This window comes from Chroicocephalus ridibundus, chromosome 3 (genome assembly GCF_963924245.1).
Source record: "Chroicocephalus ridibundus chromosome 3, bChrRid1.1, whole genome shotgun sequence".
NCBI classification, from domain to species: Eukaryota; Metazoa; Chordata; class Aves; order Charadriiformes; family Laridae; genus Chroicocephalus; species Chroicocephalus ridibundus.
The window spans coordinates 55,143,332-55,163,334 of record NC_086286.1 but is presented as its reverse complement, the minus strand read 5'-3'; the positions used below and the strand labels follow the sequence as shown (position 1 = coordinate 55,163,334).

Sequence of the window (20,003 nt, the reverse complement as noted above, 5' to 3'; positions counted from 1 at the left end):
AGGAGGCCTTCCACCGGCTTCTAGAAGGTGGCGGGGGTCGGCGCGCATGCGCGCCACCTCGGGAGTGGGGCGCGGCGGGATGGGTGCCGCCGCCCGAAGCTGCCCGGCGGTGAGGGCTGGCCGAGCTGTGCCGGGCGGTGAGGGGTTTGCAGGAGCTCGGGGTGACCCTGCGGCGGCCGGGGAGCGGGCAGTAGGACGAGTGGCACCGCGCGCCTCCCGACGCCCCTTGTGCCTGACGCAGCGGCGGGAGCTCCTTCGCCGTCTGCGGCGCCCTGGAACCCGTTTTGCTTTGTAATAAAAGCCGCGCCCTCCCCGCAGCCACGCCGGGAGTGGGGAGAGGAAGTTAGTGCTTCCGCGTGACGTCATCAACCGCGGGCGGAAGTCCTCCCGAGGCCGGCTTCCGGTCTAGCCAAGATGGCGGCGCCCAGGTGCCCGTGAGCGGCGCGGAGGTGACAGCCGCCCGTGGCGGGCACCGGCTCCCTATGGCGCTGAGCGGCCGCAGCTGCCTGCTGCTGGCCGCCGGCAGGCTCCAGGCTCGTGGAGCGGGTAAGCGCAGCCCCTCGGCGGCCTCTCCCGGGGAGGGATCAGCTTCCCCCCAGCTGCCGGTGGAGGGCCGCTCCCGGGGCGATCCGGTGTCTCCGTCGTGCGCAGGCCCCGGTCTGTGCCCGGCTCCCGCTTGTAACGGCCGTTGGGGTGGCTGTGGGACGGGGCCGCTGCTGGCGCGTCTCCGGGCGGGGTGGGCGATCTGACAAGGAAGGGCCCCCTGCCCGTCACTCTGGCCAGAGGTACCCTCTCCCTCTATGGACCGGAAAGTTGTGTAGCAGAGTGAGATCGCAAGCCTAACTCCAAATCCGTGTTTGTTAGCTTAATTAGTGACGAACAACTTGACGGGATCTGAGATTTTTAGCTTGTTATTTGGTAGCGCTGTTATTGGTTCTTTGTGTCTTTCAGCATTTTATAAAGCCTTAATTCTAGGAATCTTCTAGTCACCTATGAGTTTATATTTTATGCATGGGTTTGAAACACAGTTAATACACTTTTCATTTTTAGCGTTCAGCTCACCTCGTAAATTGGCAAAACAGGTTGAGCTCAGGTAATCAATCTATTTACTGTTTAAAAAAAAAAAAGATAATTTTGCCCTGTTAACTCTTATAAGCTGCATCATTCTGTATTGTATTTGTTCTACTGTCCACACTATATTTTTTTTAACTCTGGGGGTGTTGTATTTCCTGCTTTCCTCAAGGTCTTCGTTTTGCATCAACATCAACTACAGCCCATCTCAAAACTGAGACTGAAGTGGACACAAGCGAAAATGAGGTTGTTGCCCCAGACTTCACTAACAGGAATCCTCGGAACTTGGAGCTGTTGGCCCTGGCTAGAAAGGAGCGTGGCTGGAAGACAACATGGCCAAAGCGTGAATTCTGGCATAGGTGAGTCAGAAAGTCACTGGCAGAAACGAAGACTCCAAAACAAATTAAAAAACAAAACAAAACACCAGGTGGAACTTCTACAAAATTTTGGGGTTGTTGAATCATTTGCTTCCTTAGTCGTTCTTAATTAACAGCAATATTCTGTTGTCAGAGAACAGTAGGTTAGCATCACGTGAAAGTTAGTATATGTGTTGAAGATCTGTTGCTAAGGTAGCAGTAGTATTGCTATTACTGTTTAGCTTAGGATTCTCCTAGTTCTGTGCTGACCACGCATTGTTATTTTATTTGAGGCACCATAGTAGCGGGTTTTTTTGGTTGGTTTGGAAGTTTTTGTTGTTCTCGAGGGGAGAACCACGTCCAATTTGTTCAGACGTGGAAATCTTACATTGTTTCTGCAATAGAAAATAGTTGCCCCTAACACTCTGTGGTTATGTGTCACAGTTTATGAAATACTGCTTGACCACTTGCTGATTCTGACAAGTTGTTACCTGCTGTGTAAGCAGAAGCCTTTAAAAGACAGAAATATAAGATTATATTTCTGCTGGAGCAGTTCCCCTGATATAGCCCACAAGCAGCCTGGTCTAGTGGGAGGTGTCTCTGCCCATGGCAGGGACATTAGAACTAGATGATCTTTAAGGTCCCTTCCCACCCAAACCATTCTGAGATTCTGTGATTCTATAAGCACCCATACTACACCGTGCAGGTATATAGTGCGTGGTTTGGAGCGAGTGCTGGCTTGAGGCAGTGTAGGACTGTCAGCTGTGCAAGTGGTGAAAAGTTGCTTTTGGAATTTCACTCTGTTGAACTGGTAAAATGAGTCCTATTTTATGTTCTAATAAAGTAACCAAAAACCTAGATAAGATAATAACAGCAGTATTAAGAAATCATTATTGTATTAATAGCTCCAGTACATTCAGTTTTATTTGAAGTGACTCACTCACGCGTTTAACTGTGTGAATGTGTTCTCTCTTTAAACCTGGAAAAGACATCACAGCCCATGTGCTTTCTTTCGTTCACTCAGATTACGGCTTGAGCGGACACAGCATTATGTAGAAGCCTTCGTTGAGCGCTGTAATGGGGATGTCGTGGTATCTGCCTCTACCCGAGAGTGGGCCATAAAGAGACACCTGTACAGTCCTAAGGGAGTATCAGCTTGCAAAAACCTTGGCCGTGTAATGGCGCAGCGCTGTTTGGAAGCAGGAATCAACTTTGTGAACTTTAAAGCTGTTATACCCTGGGAATATCGTTGTGACTCGGCAAGTACCCATCACCTAACACTCGTTTGGCCTTTTTTTTTCCTTTATAAGCATTAATTTTACTCCTCTTCACCATTAGTTTTCTTATGTGGCTTGACAGTCCCTTCTTGCGATGCTCGAAAGGGTATCTCTGACAAGCTGCAGTTCCTGGCATTATGTTTCAATGAGGCTGTAAACCTCTGCCCCTCCATGTAACACATCCCCGCTGATATTTTGGTGCTGATGTCTCTTCTTTGTACTTACTTGTGTCTCTCTGTCTTTTAAACAAGATTCAGGAATTTGAAAAAGCGATGCAGGAAGGTGGTGTCGTTCTGCGTGAGCCACGAAGAATCTATCAGTGAAATGGAGACTGTTGGGAAAACTTCCCAGGGAACAGCAGTGACTTCTTCAGGCGTGTATACAGGCACAGTGAAAGTCCAAAGCTGGAAAAAGTTGGAACATGGCATCTTATAATAAAATAATTTTAAATGTGTGGAAGTGTGTCACATTCTTGATTTTAAAATCTTCAACACCTTTTTTGAGGGCTAGAATAAACTGTTATAGCTCAACCTGACAGGCTAACAGAATTTACTTCAGAACTCAATAATTTTAAAGTACATTTCTTTTTTTTATTATTTTTGTGTTTGTTCTAACCTGAGCTCTCTGAAACGTTTGATCCACGTAGACAGCTAGTCTAATTTAGCAGAATGGGGTCAATTTATGTCACTGTTCGGAACTTTATTAAAGTTATGTGCTAAGCTTGGTGAAAAGACAGAATTCCTTAAACTAATTTTTGCAGGTTTCTTGCAGTCTAATTTCTTAAACCCAGGAGGGAAGGTGCACTCGCGCCAGCCGCCAGCAGCGCGAAGCTCGGTTCCCTGGGCCTGTGCCCGCCACCGGCTTGCAGCCCGCTGCCGCCAGCTCGCCAGAGCCCCCGCAGGCAGCCGCGCTGCCTCCTCCAAACCTTCCCCGCCCCTCCGTCTCGGTGTTTAAAGCCGGGGAAGAGGTCCGGCCGGAGCAGCGCAGGCGCGGCGGGCCGGGGGCAGCGCGGTGCCGGCCGCCATGGAGGTGGGGGCGGCGGGCTTCGAGCGGCGCCTGCCGCGCCTGCGGGGCCGCGTCCGCCGCGCCGCCTTCCTGGGTGAGCCGCCGCTGGGGAGGAAAGGGGAACGGCCCCCGGGCCCTGCCCGCTGAAGCGGGGCGGCGGGGCCTTGCCCGGCGAGGGGCGAGGCCGTGTCGCGGCGAGCGCTGAGGGGTGTTGGGGCTGATAATGGCGCCGGTGCGTGACAGAGCAGGGAAGACGCGGGGTTTTACAGCAGGCCGCAGCGGCGGGAGGGCAGAGCCGGGCCCTCTCTGCGGCCCTGGCCTGGGCTCAGTGGGCTGGGGGCTCGGGAGGCGAGGGACGGGGGACAGGGACAGACGGACGTACGCCACAGGGTGAGGCGGGCCCAGTGGGTTTGACGGGTTATGGCGAGGAGAGGCGTTCCAGGCATCCTCCTCCTGATGCTGGTGAAACGCCCGCTTCGTATTTCTGGCTTAATTTTGTGTTCTTTCTCCTTCGGTAGCCCTCGATATGGAGTTTACTGGCTTACATTCCATTTCCCCACAAAATAACCAGCCCAGGTAAAGCTGCTGGAGGTGAGGTGTGAGGGAGAGCTGCTGCTGGAGCTCTGTGAGAACCACCTGCGCGTTGCCAACCTCCTTGTTTCCCACCCCCCTTTCCCTCAATCCCGGTTTTCTCCGTAGCCTGTTCGATTCCCCAGCGGAGCGGTACCTGAAGGCCAGGCAGAGCGTCCAGCGCTTCACTGTTACGCAGCTCGGTGAGTGCTGGTCAGAACACAGAAGGTCATCCTCCGAGGTCTGTCTTGGTGGTAACCAGCTTTTGGCCAGCTGTCAGGCCCTGCAGGTATCTCTGGGCTTAACTCACTCCTTACAGACATTTCTTTGCTGTGGTAGGCTGTTTACCCCCCTCCTCAAGTTTAATACCATTAACTTTTAAAATAATGTAAAGTCATGTGGGCCATGTGCTTTTTACTGGTCTAAAAGTTGTTCATATTTAAAGATCGCAGGCACAAATACAGGGCTTTTAAAACAAGAGGATGCAAGCGAGAAGTAGGTGACAGCAGCTCCTATGCAAGGCTGTGTCATTTTATATAGTGTGTAAGGGGACTACCAGAGGAAAATGAAGCCTAGTATTTCAGATATTCCTAAAATAATAAAAAACTTAACACAAGAAAGGGCCCGTGGTGGTTGATAATTAAGAACAAGCTAGAGGTCAAGAAACCACCTCCAAAACGGTTTAAAATATTGTTGAAAGGCTTAGGCTATGTAAGGTATTAATGTGCCTTTTAGGGATTAATAGAAAAAAAACCAGAACCTAAGTAGTAAAAAACCACATTTCAGTCCTATGTGGTGTCTCGCTCCTTCCAAATGCTCTTGCGGTGTGGTTGGACTCACAGACCTGTCTGTGCATGGTTGGAGATTTTTGTCACCAACTCAGCTCTTTTCACCCGTTGCTCAATCTATTTGCTGTTTAATCACACTTGACTCCTTTTCCCACTTAGCTTTAAAAGCTTGTCTTTATTCAGCTCTCAGGGAGCTGGGGAATGGCCTACTGTTGCTGTTAAGATTTGCCCTGTGGCACAGGTGAATGGAAAACACATACTCCTTCAGGGGATCCCCACACTCCTCCTGTAATTTTCACAGTGTCTGTGGACATCCAGCTAAATGTTGCCATTTCAGTGGGCATTTCTTTCTCTCTTGCAGGGCTGGCAGTATTTTCAAACGAAAATTCAAACAAGTAAGTGGAAAAGCAGCTTTCTGTTCCAATGAAGACTGTGCAGTTGAGATTTTATATAGAATTTTCTTGGGAGGAGTTATTTCTTGTAATTATCTTCTAGAGAGGTTTTTCTTTTCATTGTAGGTATGTGGTGCATTCGTACAACTTTTTTCTCTTTCCCTCAACGTTGGGACTTACGGATGTTGAATTCACCCTCTCTGCATCTAGCATTCAGTTCCTGTCTCATTATGGCTTTGACTATAGTAAGGTATGTAACCTCCCTGCCAGTGATCTACAACAGAGGAAGTCGGTGCGATTGCAGCAGGGATTAGGATTAATATTCCTAAATGCTGCATTTCTGGGGTAAACAGCACCTTGCTAAAGTATGAATGCATCATGTGGTTCATTGTCAATAGGGAGAGAGTGTGCTGTTTTTTCTGAACTGCCGTAGAGGCAATAATCACATCTTCGTCAGCCTAAGACAGATTTCGCCACCTCAAAAAGAGAAAACTTATCTCTGGTGAGCTGAGGAGTTACTAAACAGACTTCAATGGGAGTCTTTACTAGCCACGGAGGGAGGGAAGTCTCAGTTTACCTGCATCTTACGCACTGCCATATTTCCCATAAAATTCAGACTGTCCTCACATAACAGCACTGTTTAGCAGTTTTGGACAGGAAGCATCATGATATCTTGACACTTGAAGTATCTTGTTAAAAGAAGGGTAAAAGCAGAGCAAAAAAACCTCATTACAGTTGACAGAAATCATTGTCTTTCCTCAGTACATACGCATGTCTTCCTTTATGTAAGAATGCATCTTGGATTACCTACCATTTGTATTTTTGAATAGGATATTCTGAGAATGAGGAACACCATCATTTTCCAAGTATATGCCGGTTTTAGACCTGGCTAACCTGCTATTCTCTAATTTGCTGCAAGAAAGTCCAGGGGAGAGTAACCAGCCTGGCATTTTTTTCCGCCCTCAGTTCCTCAAAGATGGAATCCCGTACATGAATGAGGTACAGGAGAAGATCCTTAGCCAGCATCTCTTAGCGGGTAGCTCAAAAGTTAGCAGGTGAGCGTTATTCAGAGAGGTGGATCCTCAGTACTGACTGTATTGACAGCGATCTGGTCACTCAGATCACATTTTCTAGAAATACTAAAGTCTGTTGGTCTGAATGCCTCGCCACCAGCTGTTCCAGCATGCTGTGGTCTGTCTGCATCCTGTGACCTCTGTCTTTCTTCAATCTGGAGAGCTGGGCGAATGTCATGAAGTGGTGCTTTTGCATTCTCACAGCAAGGCATGAGGTTCCATCTGGAAAGAGCTTTTTCTCACACTCTGCCCCTTTCCCCTGATGCTGCTTTAGTGCCCTGGACAGGGATGTGCTGAAGAAGGCTATTGATGAAGTGACCTGTTGGATAGTAGCAGCAGAGGAAGAGGAGACTATGATTCTGCAGGACCTGAATGGTATGAAACAGGATGCCTCCCTTAGGCGTCTGTGGGCTCTGAAAGGGTCCATCCCTTCTCCTGAACCTGTGGGGCTGATACTGTCCTCTGCTGCCAGTTCTGCTAAACTGCTCCATTCAGAGTGAAAGCCTCTGCGCTCATCCTGCCTTTACAACTCTTTGCCCCTGTCTACGCCTCAGTTCCTGTCAGTCATTTGTCTCTGGGCTCTGCTTTTCTGCTCCGTTGGGATGGTGGATCTTTCTGTAGTGGAAGTGGATGTCTGTGTGCTTGGAGCATGCTTTGTGGTTACTGATTTCCATTTTGTGCCGTTTCAGAGCAGCAGCTGAAGAATTTGTAGTTGCTCTGGATCAGGACAACTTCTGACTTGTTTTAAGTCCTGGGTGATCTGGTTTTTGTTTTCTTCCTCTTGGAGAAGGGAAAGGCAGGTCTCCTTTCAGGGCTTGTTCCTTCTCATGCGGAGCAACAAGGAGAAGGGAAAGGCGGGTCTCCTTTCAGAGCTTGTTCCTTCTCTTGAGGAGCAACAGGGAGCCCCATGGAGACATTTATACATGCCAGTGGGGATAAACAGGCCACTTACCACTTGCGTTAGCTTTTGAGAGCACTAGAGCAGAGCAGAGGAATTTCTGTGCTGTTTTGGAGGAGTTGAGGGACAGGGAATTGTAGCAGAGAATAGTCTGTATGTTTGTTCGGAGAAACCAAATCTTAATCCTTTAGTTCGGGGAATAAAATACAGAAATGGTTAGGAAGGACAGAAAGTATTTAAGGCTTTGTCTGGTGATGCTTTTTTGCAGAGTGTGAAATACGGGGGGTGGGGAGCGTGCTGTGTCAGCTGTAGAAGATATGATACTGATAATTTAATGGCATCTGGCAATGGTGAGCACTTGTGACGAGAAAGACATTTGTTTAAGTAAGCAATAAGACTGATTAAGGTGTCTTTTTGCATGGTGTTCGGAAGAGGACTGTGTTAGCTCCTTATCAGCTGTGGGTACAAAAGCATTGGTACCTCTCATCTGTGCTTGGCTCCTGGGTGTGTTGCTCTGAAACATTCCAAAGCCACAGTCAGTCTCTTTCAGAGTAGTAGCCTTTCTCCCTCTTCTTTTCAGGTAGTCTTTTCCTTTCCTCTGTCTCCTCACAAAAGCTTATTTGTCTGAAATTCTCACTGTGACCTTTGTTGTTTTTTTTTTTTTTTTTTTTTTTTTTTTGTTTGGGTTTATTTGGTTTCTTTTTCCTGTTATCATGTATGGTAATACACTGAGACCATACATTCAGGAGTACTTTCTGTACACTGGGGGAGAAATACCTTGTCAGTCTTTCTGTCTAGAAAAATGTGTTTCTCTCAGTTGGCGTATGTGCACCTCTGAAGTTTTTACTTTTTTTTTTTTTTTTTTTTTTTTTTTTCCCCTCTCAGGCTATCAGATGTTTGAAGTTCAACTGGTTCTGAGAAAGGCCCTCCAAAATGTTTGGACACAGCCTCTGGGAGACAAGAAGGTGAGATGGAACTGTGGACATTTTGAAAAGAGGGTTTGTTTTTTAGGCAGATAGGACTGGCATTCGTGCAGGGACTGTGAAATGTTGCTTGTACCTTTAATGATAGGGCCCAGGAGGAGGAGAAGACAATGAAGAAGGAATGTTCTGGGAAGTGTTGATTCTGGAATCCTAAGAAAAGGGATCCAGAAAACTGAGTAACTTTGGTTTCTGTTTGTCCTGTAGCCACAGAATACCTTGGGCTGGAAATGCTTGTCTTTGGGCCACTTCTAGAGGGACCTTTTCTGTGTCTCCATACTTTATTAGATCTCTCCTTCAATACCTCTACAAGAATGTACAGGTTTTTAGCCTTTTTTTATGGTTTTCCTTTGCTGACTTCTGCCATGTAGCTGCTTTGAAGACTTTTACTCTGTCTGTTATATGGCTTGCTGTTTTGCTGGTTCGCTCTTTGCTATTGCTATTTTACGTTTGGTGCAATATTTTCTGAATTAGACCTATGTCTGTGGACTTCTGAAAGCATGAGTATGATACCAGTCAGTTTCTTAAAAGTACGTTACAGAAGTTTTTTCGTGGTGTTTTTTTTGTTTTTTTTTTTTATTTTATTTTTTTTATTAGTCCTATTCTGGTCTGAGAATCAGTGTCATCAGAGTGACAGATTTACCCAGCCTGAAATATAGCCTTTGGGGACTCAGTTTGTGTGATTGCTCTTTGTTTCTGTTTTCTGGTGCCATGAACTTACTGTATCATTGTCAAATTAAATTGAATTATATTAATTTGTGCTCAGAAAAAACCTGTGGTATGAACTATCCTTTTAACAAGAGAAGCATTAATAAGACAACCTTAGAGCAGGTCTGTTTTGTTACTGGAGCACTGATCTCCACAGGGAAGAGAAGTGAGACAGTCCTGAGGCCCCAGACAATGCATTATTTCTCCATCCTTTGTAGCCTAGTAGCTGAACTTGTCCTCAGCATTACTGAGCCCCAGTAAGCAAAGTACATACAACTAGCATGGGAGGCTGAGGTACCCAATGACTGTTCTTTTCAGGTAATGGTGAGGAAAGTGAGTCCACAGCATCGTCAGCTTCTGGAGAACTCTCCTTATGACTACTGCCGGAAGGAGCTCATTCTCCTGTCTGCCCGGGGTTTCACCAACCTCTTCCAGACACTTGTTAAAGCCAAGAAGGTAAAACACCTCATCCCTACTGTCAATTTTCATCTCTTTTTAGTTTGCTACACTGGATGATAAAAGATAAAGTAGTCATTTGTATTAAATTACTCAACTCTTTCAGTGTTGTCAGTAGAACTGCAAAGGCTGTCCCTCCCCTTCTGAGTGAGCCTATAAATCTGATTGCTGGAAGATTTTACCAGTGTTCAGCTGAACTGAGAATCCAGCTAGCTCCTTAGGTCCACTCAAACTGAAATGCTGCTGAAAAAACATCCTCTTTAGAGAGTCCAAAAGTCTGACTTCCTGAAAGCAGTAGTCCTCCTGTGAGCTTTGCAGCCTGAGTGACTTTTGGATGAGCGTGTGTGGACATTGTCCACTGGAGGAAAGGATTATAGCTGTTGAGCGTGCCTAAAATTGATCATGTCTGAGCACCCTTCAAAAACATGCTCCAAAAATGTGCTGTTATGTTTATATTCTTCCCATAGCCCCTGGTGGGACACAACATGCTTATGGACCTTATGCATCTTCACGACAAGTTCTACAAGCCCCTTCCAGGTAATGCTGTATACATAGCTTCTGTCCCCAGGCTGCTGTCTTTGCAATGGGCATGGGACAGTAAGCACAGTGGTCATCGGCCACCCCAGCCACCCACAGTGCTTAGCAAGCATCAGTGCTAGTTGCCTCTTCTGAGCTCTAACTGCTGCAGCAGCGCTTCATTCCTCTGACTTCAGCTCTCTCTTATTCATTTGAAATACCCTTGGCTTTTCCTTGGTTTTATGATGTCTTTCTCCACATGTGTTTTGCTTTCAGAAAGCTATGAGGAGTTTAAAAGGAACATTCACAACCTGTTTCCTGTCCTCATAGACACCAAGACTGTAACAAAATCCATCTGGAAGGTGAGATGCACAGGCCTTTTTGTTTGGAGTTAAAGCTTGTCTTTCACTTGGAAGGGAGGATATCTTTCCTTAGTGCCCTGTGATTACAGACCTGTGACCGGTTCTCAGTGTTGCCCTGAGACATTCTGTTTTTTTATCTCAGTTAATGAATCAGCAGTACCAGTAAATGAGGTCATGAGGTCTGTCTTGATTGGTTTTCTAACATGTTTTTCTTTTATAGAAATGTCCACTTCCTCGAGTAGTTAATCTTTTGGAGGTGTATGAGGTTTTGTGCAGGTAAGTGATGGGCTATAAAGCCTTCACCAATCCCTTTGTTTTCTTGGGAGAGATACTTCAAAGTCAGTCATTTCATAGGTTCATATGTTTTCCCTCCTCCCAAATGTTTTTCAGCTGGTTTCTTGTCTTTCTAAATGTAAGAGCATATGATTTGCTCATCTTTCTTATAAAGTAATTGTGCAGTAAATTACTTGTTCTAAGTCACTTCTCATATTGTACCACTATTACTTCCTTGTCAGAAGTTTGGCTAGCAGACAGCCTTACATACAACTTCCGAGTTGTATGTTGCGTGTGCCATGTTACAAAATGGGTGAGTTTCAGTTCTTTGAGAAAATGCACTCAAATTTCAAATGCCAGCTCCCAAAAAGAGCTGCACTGAGCCTAAAGCAGTAGCCAAATACAATGTTCAAATGGAGCCCATGAGTAGATATCTCATCTCATCAGCTCAGCCATGATGTTGTAGAAGAGTTCTCTTTTTTACACTTCTTTTGCGGATAAATTGTTTTCATGTAAATTTTGCTACAAAAAAGAAAATTTCACCTCTTTCCTCTCACTCCTGCTCCCAAGAAGGAGATGCAAAATTAGTGCTTATAAAACCAGTACTGGGATTCTGGTTTTTTTTGTTTGTTTTAGCAATTTCAGACTGCAGATTCTCACGACTTTTTATATTTGTTCTTTTATTTCAGTCATTCCATGGGTATCTTTATTAATCTGTCTTCCAGAGTTGCATGTTCAAATAGAATCATCTAGTCAATGTCTTTCCTTGGAGTTTTTCATTGATTTTTAGTTCTGTTCAAATTTTTTGAATGCAGTTGGAGCAGACTTGCTGCTTAGTAGGTTTGATTGGGGGAGGAGACTGAGGAAGTATTTAGGGTTAGTTTTCAGGAAGAAAACTGGTAGATACTATTCAGCTAAGTGTCTTAGCCTTTTCATAGAATACCACTAGAGTTCATTTTAAAGTCTTCAGTAGCTTTTTTTGAACTGAAGCCACAGGTCACTAGAGAACTTGTCTCTAGCGTAATGAGGAAAGACAAAAATCTTACATATCCACTTGTCTTCCGCAGCAACCTAAATCCCAAAGATTCAACGTGCCCAGTGATAGCTCTTGCAAGTGACTGCTCAAGATATGGTATGTTCTTAAGCAAGTCTTCAAAGCCAGAAAGCTAAAAAGGGTTTTGTTTTACTCTGTGGATGTCCACAGGGAAAGCGTGAGTGAATGCCAGTGGGTCTGCTGAATTTGCACCAAGCTGCCGATATATGTTTTTGTCCAGACCCAAAGCCTGGGCTCCCAAAGCATCATGTGTTCTGCATGTCCCTGGTAGCTGCCGAGGGTAATGCAGGGCAGGTTTGCATCGTGCTGCTAGCACAAATGGCGTTTTCATTAAGTTGGGCTGAACTGAGCCTGACTTGGGGCTGTGAAGGGTCGGTAGCCCTTGAAAGGGGCAAAGGGAGGTGGGAAACAGTGATCCTAGAATGGAAAATAGTGGGACCTAATGGCAGGGAGGGTCCCAGAAAGTAGCAGGAACTCGGTGGCTCATGCAGGGTCAGTGGTGCTGTGTGCGCAGGAGGCTGTGTTCAGTCCATGGTGTGATACTGGCTGCAAGGCAGACGTTCTCTGGCTTCTCCTGGCAGCGTGGTGTCCTGTAGCGCGGGGTCTCCTGTGTTTTGAAATGGTTCCCATACCATCAATAACGTATACAACACAATTTTGTTTAGATCTTCGTGAAAATTAAATTTTTTTCATGTGCATGTCGCTAAGCTTTTCAGCCATTCATGTGACTGCTGCCTTTTTGTTAGTATCATTTTAAAATGCATGGTAGAAGCATAGACTTCCTATGGGGTGTAAAGGTTTCAGGGTGAGGAAGGAAACCGAGCTGAGGGTGGGGGGAAAAACTCCAAAGCAGAACAGTGGATCTTACGAATGTTAGGATTATCCAGTGGCGCAGTTTCCACAGCGTGCTAAAGGTGTTTACTCCTTTTTTGATTTTGTCGGACACTTACAGCCGAGAAGAAATCTCCTCACGAGGCAGGCTATGATGCATTTCTCTGTGGTTCAGGTAAAATGCTTCTTAAACACTTCTTCAGAGTTTCTGTTGGGACTTGGCAATTCCTTTCCTGATACTATGAAATATTTGTTTATATACAGTCTGTTGCTCTTAGTAACTTAGCTGCACTTTAGTGAGTTTTTGCTTTCCATTTGTTTAGTTATGTTTCTTTAGCTTTGTTCTAATGCCACCTCATTATTCTTCCTTCTAGTTCTTCTGAAGTCAGCTCATTTGCTACTGTGCAGATCCACAGAGTGAGTGATGTTTAAATGTTTACTGAAAATTGCGTTACATGGATGAGTCCTATGGAAAACAGTCGTCAGTTCACTCTGGCTGACTTTTTGTTTTGCAGGCTGGCCTTCCTTTTGGATAAGAGAAAGTGTTACTGGAAATGGCATGCTTCTAATTAGATTTTTATTTTATAAATCTGAAAGTAGTAGCTTTATGTCAAAGCTGACATTTAAAAAATGAAATCAAGAGCCATGCGATGGCTCAGAGGTTGGGAAATGGCATTATGACTCCTTTCTCCTTGAACAAGCCCTCTCAAGTTCAGTTCACTTGGGTATGGGTCAAAGAATTTTCCATTAGTTTCCATTTTTGAAATCTGTATGATTCAGTGCCTTCAGTTAAGTTCTAAGAGGCAACTGTTCAAATCCTTTCCTTTTGCTTGCAGCTTTTTCACTTCTGTAGAAGATACCAAGATCTGAAATACCTATTTTGTCACTAGTTAAAGAGCTTCTTCAGGGGCTCTGTCCTCCAGAGACGCTGTGCAGCAGTGCAGCTCTGGAGAAACAAAACTTTGTTCCGTTTTGTTTTCTGCTGTAGTGATGCAGTGGAGGCCGATCCTTCTTTCTCTCAGTATCTCACCGTGTTAGCCGAGTATCTGAACAAAGTGAATTTCATCCGAGGTGGTGTTTCAAGCATTGTGCGTATGAATTGCAGGTCTGTGACCAGTTTGTGGGGTGTGTAGGTCAGTAGCCCAGTTAATGGCTTCATTAGAGGAGAAAAATCCACCAGTGGTGGGGCGCACCTTAGCAGAAGTTGTCGTCACACAAATGACACAACTGACCTTTCAAAATGGCAAATGAGTTGAATTTCTGCTTTGTGAAATGTATTCATATTGTTATCCCGTAAGATGGCATTAGTCAGTTTACATTGCTGTTTCTCTGATGGTTTCTCCATGGTAGTCGTGACAGTTTGTTTTTATGACTCATGTTTAGAAGAGTCTTGGGACAGAAGAAAAATAATTTTACACCAACGGCTGTGTTGTACAACCTGTCTTATTTATGTGTCACATTTTGCATATTTTCTGATTATATTAGTAGTGCTTCTGTAGTATTTTCGAACTCAGATATGTCTCGGTGTTGTACATTTTCCAGAATTTTTCTGGGAAAGACACTCCATGCGAATATCCCCCTGCCTTGGTTGTCCATGTCCGAGGCTGGCCAGGGCTGAATGAAAGGCAGATTTACGAAGAGTTTAAACCGCTTTGTCTCTTTGATGTCAGACGGCTTTCAAAGAACCAGTTCATTATGCTCTCCAACAAATTTAAGCAGTAAGTGACTGGAAAGTCTTAATTTTTATCACTTGATCCTCCTTGATCCGAGTCTCCATCCCACCCTCCCTTTGCTGTGACAGCTCTTAGACAAAGAGATTCCTGTCCCGAGCTGTGGGATGCTGTAAGCAGCCCACACGCCACAGCTGATGACATCCGCTTTCGTTACAGCGTCAGGCTGGTCCTGCGAGATTATAAGCATCACCCTCATCTGCGGGTTTCCGTCTATCGCCACTGGAGGCACTCTCCACGAGTGAACTGCCTGCTGCAGTGAGTTAGGGAAAAAGCGGGAATGGGGAGGGGGAAAGGCATTAATTCCTCTCAGGGTGCCTGGCCCTGTCACAGCAGCAGACTGCTGCTCTTTTGCAATGGTCTTCTGCCAGCTCCTCAAGAGAACAAGGGGCGCAGGAGCAGGTTCCCTTGCCAACTGCTGGGTGGCTACTTGTGAACTTTCAGCCCTGGACAACGACAGTTCAATCTTGATTAACTGGGTAATGTTACCCCATGGATAGCACAAAATCATGTATGTGCTATCATAACAGATGGAGGGTTATCTTCATGACCTGTAGTGCTAGCTCTAATAAGCTTGAGGAGAGAGAGGCAGTGTCTCCCAGGTGTGAGACGGACGTGTTTATTCTACGGCATAGTCAAAAGCTTAGAAAAGAAAGGTAGCAGGAGAGAATTCCAGATTCAAAGTGCACCCCTCTCGTGAGGCTGTGACAGAGAAGCTTGTGAAGGGTGAATTTCTGGCCTGACACAGTTTGGAAAAGAATCTCAGTTCTTAACAGCAAAATTAAGCCTTAAATATAAGTAGCCTAACAGCATTTTATTATTCTTGCCCTTTAGAGTCTCTGGTATTGTGGCACTGTGGTCTCTCCTGGCCTTTGTGCTCGGAGGAGCTCCTTGCTGTTCGTTGTAAAGGACTGCCTTACAGAAGAGAGTGAGGAATGTGGATCTTACTTTTTGTGTTTGTCTATGTTTTGTTTTGTTTCATTTCATTCAATAAACTATGAGGGGGGAAAAAAAGCTATGAATAATGTTTTTAACTGCTTTTTTGGAAATGTGTTTTTAAAGAGGATGCATTGGTTTCCAGTTTGTGGTATTTTGTCATCCATTCAAAGCATGCACCCCTGCTGAAGAGGGGAGGGATGCCTAATTTACTTTGATCCTCTGTTAGTTCTTCACAGCTGTTCGTAACCCCAGGTTGTTCCCAGTGCTTGTGCTGCTGCATAAAACACGTTTCTGATGCAGTTTGTGAAGTTATGAAATGAAAGGGGCTATTTTTAGCTTCAGTTGTAAAGCAGGGGAAATGTCACTGTTTACCAGATGAAAATGGGCAGAGTTGATGGAGAAACCGCTCTTGGGGCTCGTGGAGGATTCTGGGGAATAGTAAATAATTTGCAGTGCTGCCAATGTCGTGCAGTGGTAGTTTCAGTGGCAGTGGAGCTTGAGGATAGACACGGGTAAGTGGAATTTACCAGCTTCCAGTTTGTAGAATACAGACAGGTCAGGTGAGTTGGCACGCATTTCTAGTTGCCCGCAGTGCACAGCATGTGCGTGGTCCTTTATCCAAAAATATCATGGGATGTTGGTCAGTTTCTCTGATACAGTTGGAGTATTTGTCAGTCCACGGACTCAGGTCTTCAGAAACTTTTCTGTTGAATTTCCTTCTCTTCTTAAAAAACAACCTGCTGATCCATGATTTCCAAATAATGGTCCCTGGATTTCATCGGTGAGACCTAATTGGGTGGGGAACATGGTCATCTAATATGCAGAATCTGCCTTTAATTGGCTCTAAAACGGGAGTTGCTGCAGAGGCCCTTAAATTAGCAGCAGGGCATTGCAGCGTGCCTGAAGATCACGTGCTCTCTGCTGCTCATGGTTTGCTGATCTTTAGGAGAAAAAGGCAGCGTATCTTCAGATGTGGTTCTCGAGTTCTGCACAGCCTGTGGTTTACAGCTCTTACTTTGTAAGCTAGCTCCTCGTGAAGCAAGTAAATGACTGATTACCTTTTAATTTTTTTTTTTCTGGTAATCTCTTCAGTGATGGGGTTTCTTTGTTGCAGCGTAAGTATCTTCCTGTTTATTCTGTAATATTTTTTTTTTGTGTCTTTTAGCATCAGGAGAGACACCCACTGTGTCAAGGAGAGCACAGGCTCTGTGTGTTGGGAAAACTTTCACTGGGTGTTATGTGCAGCAGCATGCATTTTCCCATAAAAACACTCTTGGCTTATGATCTGGAAAACGTAATACCCTTGTTCTCTGGAACCTGTATTCAGCTAGCTACTTAAATGTGGGGAGATGCAGCCTCACTTGCATCTAATCTTTACAGTCCGGGGATCATGAAGATATAGATGCTGTTACCTTTGAGAAGCACAGCGGTTTTTAAGGGAGCATGCACTTTGAAGGAACAAAGAAATTGTCTGTTCTGCCTTTAAATTTTGCTCCCTTCCTCCCGTTTTCTTCTCCACATGGCAAATAGACAAATAACTAATTACTTCCCTGCAGTACGATCTTCTGTCTTGGCTCACCCTCTAGAGAAACACACTTCCCCATGGAAGAAGGCAGAGATCCTTTCGACCCTTTTTGAGGAATAGCCCACGGGTCTGACTGTGCCTTCTCCCTTTCCAAGGGACAGGCATACCTCGTGTAGCAACATGGTGTAGCAAATCAAAGAGACTTGGCTTTCCTGCATTAGGGATTATAAATAGCAGTTGCTGTAGATCTACTAGATATTCCTACTATAAATCAGTTACATTTACACGCAGAGTAAATACATGAAGAAGAAATCAGAGCAGTCTCTGTATATTCTGATCTCCCTCTTAAGGGATAATTTTACAGAAGCAAGTTGCCTGCCTGTAATAACCTAGGGTCACTTGCTGCTCAGAGCCTTTTAAAACCATCAATCAGATGTACTAGCAGTCAGTTCCCATGAAATGGGTTAGCTGGGGGCCAGTCTAACAAATCGGAGCAGCAACTTTTAGCTGTGGGAACAGAGGTACAAGTTTTTCTGAGCGGCAGTGGATCAAGACAAAATCTCCCTGAGCATGGTGGTCTGGCCGTTCCGACCTCAGCCGTTGCTTTTGCTCCAGACTCGGGAATTGTTATTCATTGAAGTGGGAAGTTCAAGTTATGCCCGTCCTGTGTGTCTTCTTGCAAGGAGTGGGGGGCACACCTTTTGATTCTTGCGAGGCCAATTCAAGGCGACGGAACCTGCCTCGTAACTCTGGCGCTGAAGAGGTGCGTGTCAAAGTTGCCGAGTGGCTGGGCGGGCTGGCAGCTCAGAAAATCAAGCCTGTCTCCTGAAGACGGTGATAAAACCACAGCGAAGTCCTTGGGAGCAGTTACAGCACACCTGCTTCTCAGCGCTATGAGAAACTTGTACTTCAGCTGTAAGGCTTGAAAGGATAATTCCAGCCCTCAAAGGAACAAGACGTTAGAATTTAAGTTCTGAAGGTGTGCGTTAAAAATATATAACCCTGTAAATGGAGCACTGCAGATCAGAATATATCTGTTTCCAAGAAAAACTTGATTTTTGATACGTTGACTTTTTTTTTTTTTTTTACACTCTCGAGATTAAATATGTGTTTTTTGAGATAAGATCTCTACTCTCGTCTCTACCCTCGTGGGAAGCCTCTCAGGGCACCTCCTGTTGCTGAACACAGAGTGGAAGCCTTGCAGTGGAGGAGCTCAGCGTTGTCTCAGAGTAAATGAAATACTGACTTGTTGAGAAATTTTATCATTAATTTTGGAAAAAAACCCTCCAACACACTTCAGTTATGTAAAAAAGTCTATGGATCTATAAATGCGAAACTCTCTCTAAATATTCTTTACAACAGTGTTCTTACTACTTGGGGCTTCAGTGGTGATACTTCAGATACACGCTAGCATTGGAGGAGAGCAGGATTTACCTCTCTTAAAAGTCAAAGTAGTCTTTTTATATAGAAGAAAATTTTACATACTCCTATGTTTTCTAATGGTGTGAATTAACAATTCTTCATATTATGCATTCATTCAAACTATATCATAGCCGAAAACCTTGGTGCATCTTGGAATGGTGAGGTTGCAGATATCTTGCTGAATGAATCGCGTGGAACCGGGATGGAGGGTGGCCACCTCTGTGCCCTACCTGTGCCCCCAGAGACATGTGGAGCTTGCGGGGTGGAGATGGCTGAGGGCAGCTGCTGGGCACGGGCTGGGGCAGGCAGAAAGGAGGGGCTCAGCAAGGACGGGGGCTGGAAGGAGAACGTGTGCAGGCAGAGGTGATGGAAAGAAAGATTTTCTTCTGAAGGTCCCTGAGTGGCTACGAGTTTGTTGCAAGGCAGGAGGCCATGAAAAGCGGAGAAGAGTAATGGGGGACGAGGGAGAGTTAATGACCAGTGTCTCCCCCAGCTCATCTACTTTTGCTGCAGAAACTGACTGCGGTGTTCAGATTTGTGGTTTTAAATGGTTTTAACAAAACCAGTACTTGAAGTACTGTGCGAGCACCTTCAGGCTCACCTTCGGGGAAAGAGCACAGGCAGTCCCAGCCCTGAGGAGGACCTGGGCCTGGATTACTTGCTTTTAAGTATAGGCGCTGTGTGCAGAAGCACTCCTGCCTGACGTTCCAACGCCTGCCCTGCAGCTCAGGCAGGGGAACGAGAGACCCAGACCCTCGGTGTGGGGGGATTCAAAGGTGCCTTTCGCACTGGCAGCCTAACAAACGCGTGAGTAGTCAAATCCTTACGCGGCTTCTCCCCAGCCAGGTGAGCATGTAGAGATGGACAGGCAGGTTTTTCACTAAAAGTAAGATGGAGATGGGGTTCCTGCACCCCCTCCTCCCTGTGTAGGGCAGCCAAGGGCCCCCTCCGGACACAGGAGTGGTTGACACTGGTTCTCCTATTTCTGGAGCAAGTGTGATAACCCGTAGAGCTATACAAGACCCTCTCCAGACAGACTTTAAAAGAAAATGGTAACAGAAACTCCAGAACCTAATGCCAGTGCTGTAAGTTAGGCTTGCTTTTAAAACACCTATGAGATGGAAATTTTCAAGAGGTAGTGGTTACTGCACAGGAGAAACACATGGTGACCTGGAAGAAGCACATCCAGGTGAAAAAAAAAAAAGAAAAAAGACCGCTATTTGAAACATGAACATGGGTTATTCAGCACCACCCAGGCACGCACAAATTGAGGAAATCCTGAAGCAATTCTAAATCTGGTGCTGGTCCCACCCACTGACACCCCTGGAGATCACCTGGGTTTCTAAAGCAGTGAAAGAATAATCGTCAATCCTCATTCTGTATTTGTAATACAAACTATTTTATTTGTTCCGTAAAACTTGGCGCTGGTGATCACACAGAGCTGTGGCTTGCTCTAGAAGATGCTGCTAGAAATTTCTGCTTTGCCTCCAGCTTTTTGGTTACCAAAGGTCATGCTGTCTGTAATTTCTCATTGTTTAACAAGCTCCTTGCTTACAAGCGCAGCCAGCATAACCAAAACAGGCAGCCGTTCCCTCATCTGCTGGAACTCCTCTGTCCTGGGCATGAAACACGTACAACGGGCTTTGCCGTTCCTACATAAACACGAGGATTTGCAAACCCACAAGCTCCCACAGCTGCCTGTAGTGCTCAGAACGTGCCCCCTCCCCTGGGATGCGGGACTGAAGCAGCTTGATGTAATTGTTCCACAGGGCCGCTG

General features: G+C 45.6%; 2 protein-coding genes across 6 annotated transcripts; both read left to right on the top strand.

Moving 5' to 3' along the window:
* The first annotated feature begins 40 nt into the window (after window positions 1-40).
* Window positions 41-3,158, top strand: MRPL18 (mitochondrial ribosomal protein L18). The gene is made up of 4 exons (XM_063329219.1): window positions 41-546; window positions 1,244-1,430; window positions 2,452-2,686; window positions 2,956-3,158. The coding sequence occupies exons 1-4, from the start codon at window positions 483-485 to the stop codon at window positions 3,025-3,027; spliced, it is 558 nt and encodes a 185-aa protein (XP_063185289.1). The 5' UTR covers window positions 41-482; the 3' UTR covers window positions 3,028-3,158.
* Window positions 3,159-3,668: 510 nt separating this feature from the next.
* PNLDC1 (PARN like ribonuclease domain containing exonuclease 1) lies at window positions 3,669-18,031 on the top strand. Of its 5 annotated transcripts, XM_063329215.1 has the most exons (20): window positions 3,669-3,803; window positions 4,228-4,285; window positions 4,409-4,482; window positions 5,429-5,462; window positions 5,586-5,709; window positions 6,426-6,514; window positions 6,807-6,907; window positions 8,316-8,395; window positions 9,437-9,574; window positions 10,042-10,111; window positions 10,367-10,452; window positions 10,673-10,728; window positions 11,793-11,857; window positions 12,732-12,785; window positions 12,985-13,027; window positions 13,599-13,698; window positions 14,153-14,328; window positions 14,500-14,598; window positions 15,175-15,268; window positions 16,445-18,031. In XM_063329215.1, exons 1-19 carry the CDS (start codon window positions 3,728-3,730, stop codon window positions 15,245-15,247), a joined length of 1,596 nt encoding a protein of 531 aa, XP_063185285.1. In that variant the 5' UTR covers window positions 3,669-3,727; the 3' UTR covers window positions 15,248-15,268; window positions 16,445-18,031. The 5 variants fall into 5 exon arrangements, 4 of the variants coding, with proteins under 4 accessions (XP_063185285.1, XP_063185284.1, XP_063185287.1 ...); XM_063329214.1 differs by having other exon boundaries at window positions 15,175-18,031; XM_063329216.1 differs by lacking the exon at window positions 3,669-3,803 and adding an exon at window positions 3,830-3,941 and having other exon boundaries at window positions 15,175-18,031.
* Window positions 18,032-20,003: the final 1,972 nt, after the last annotated feature.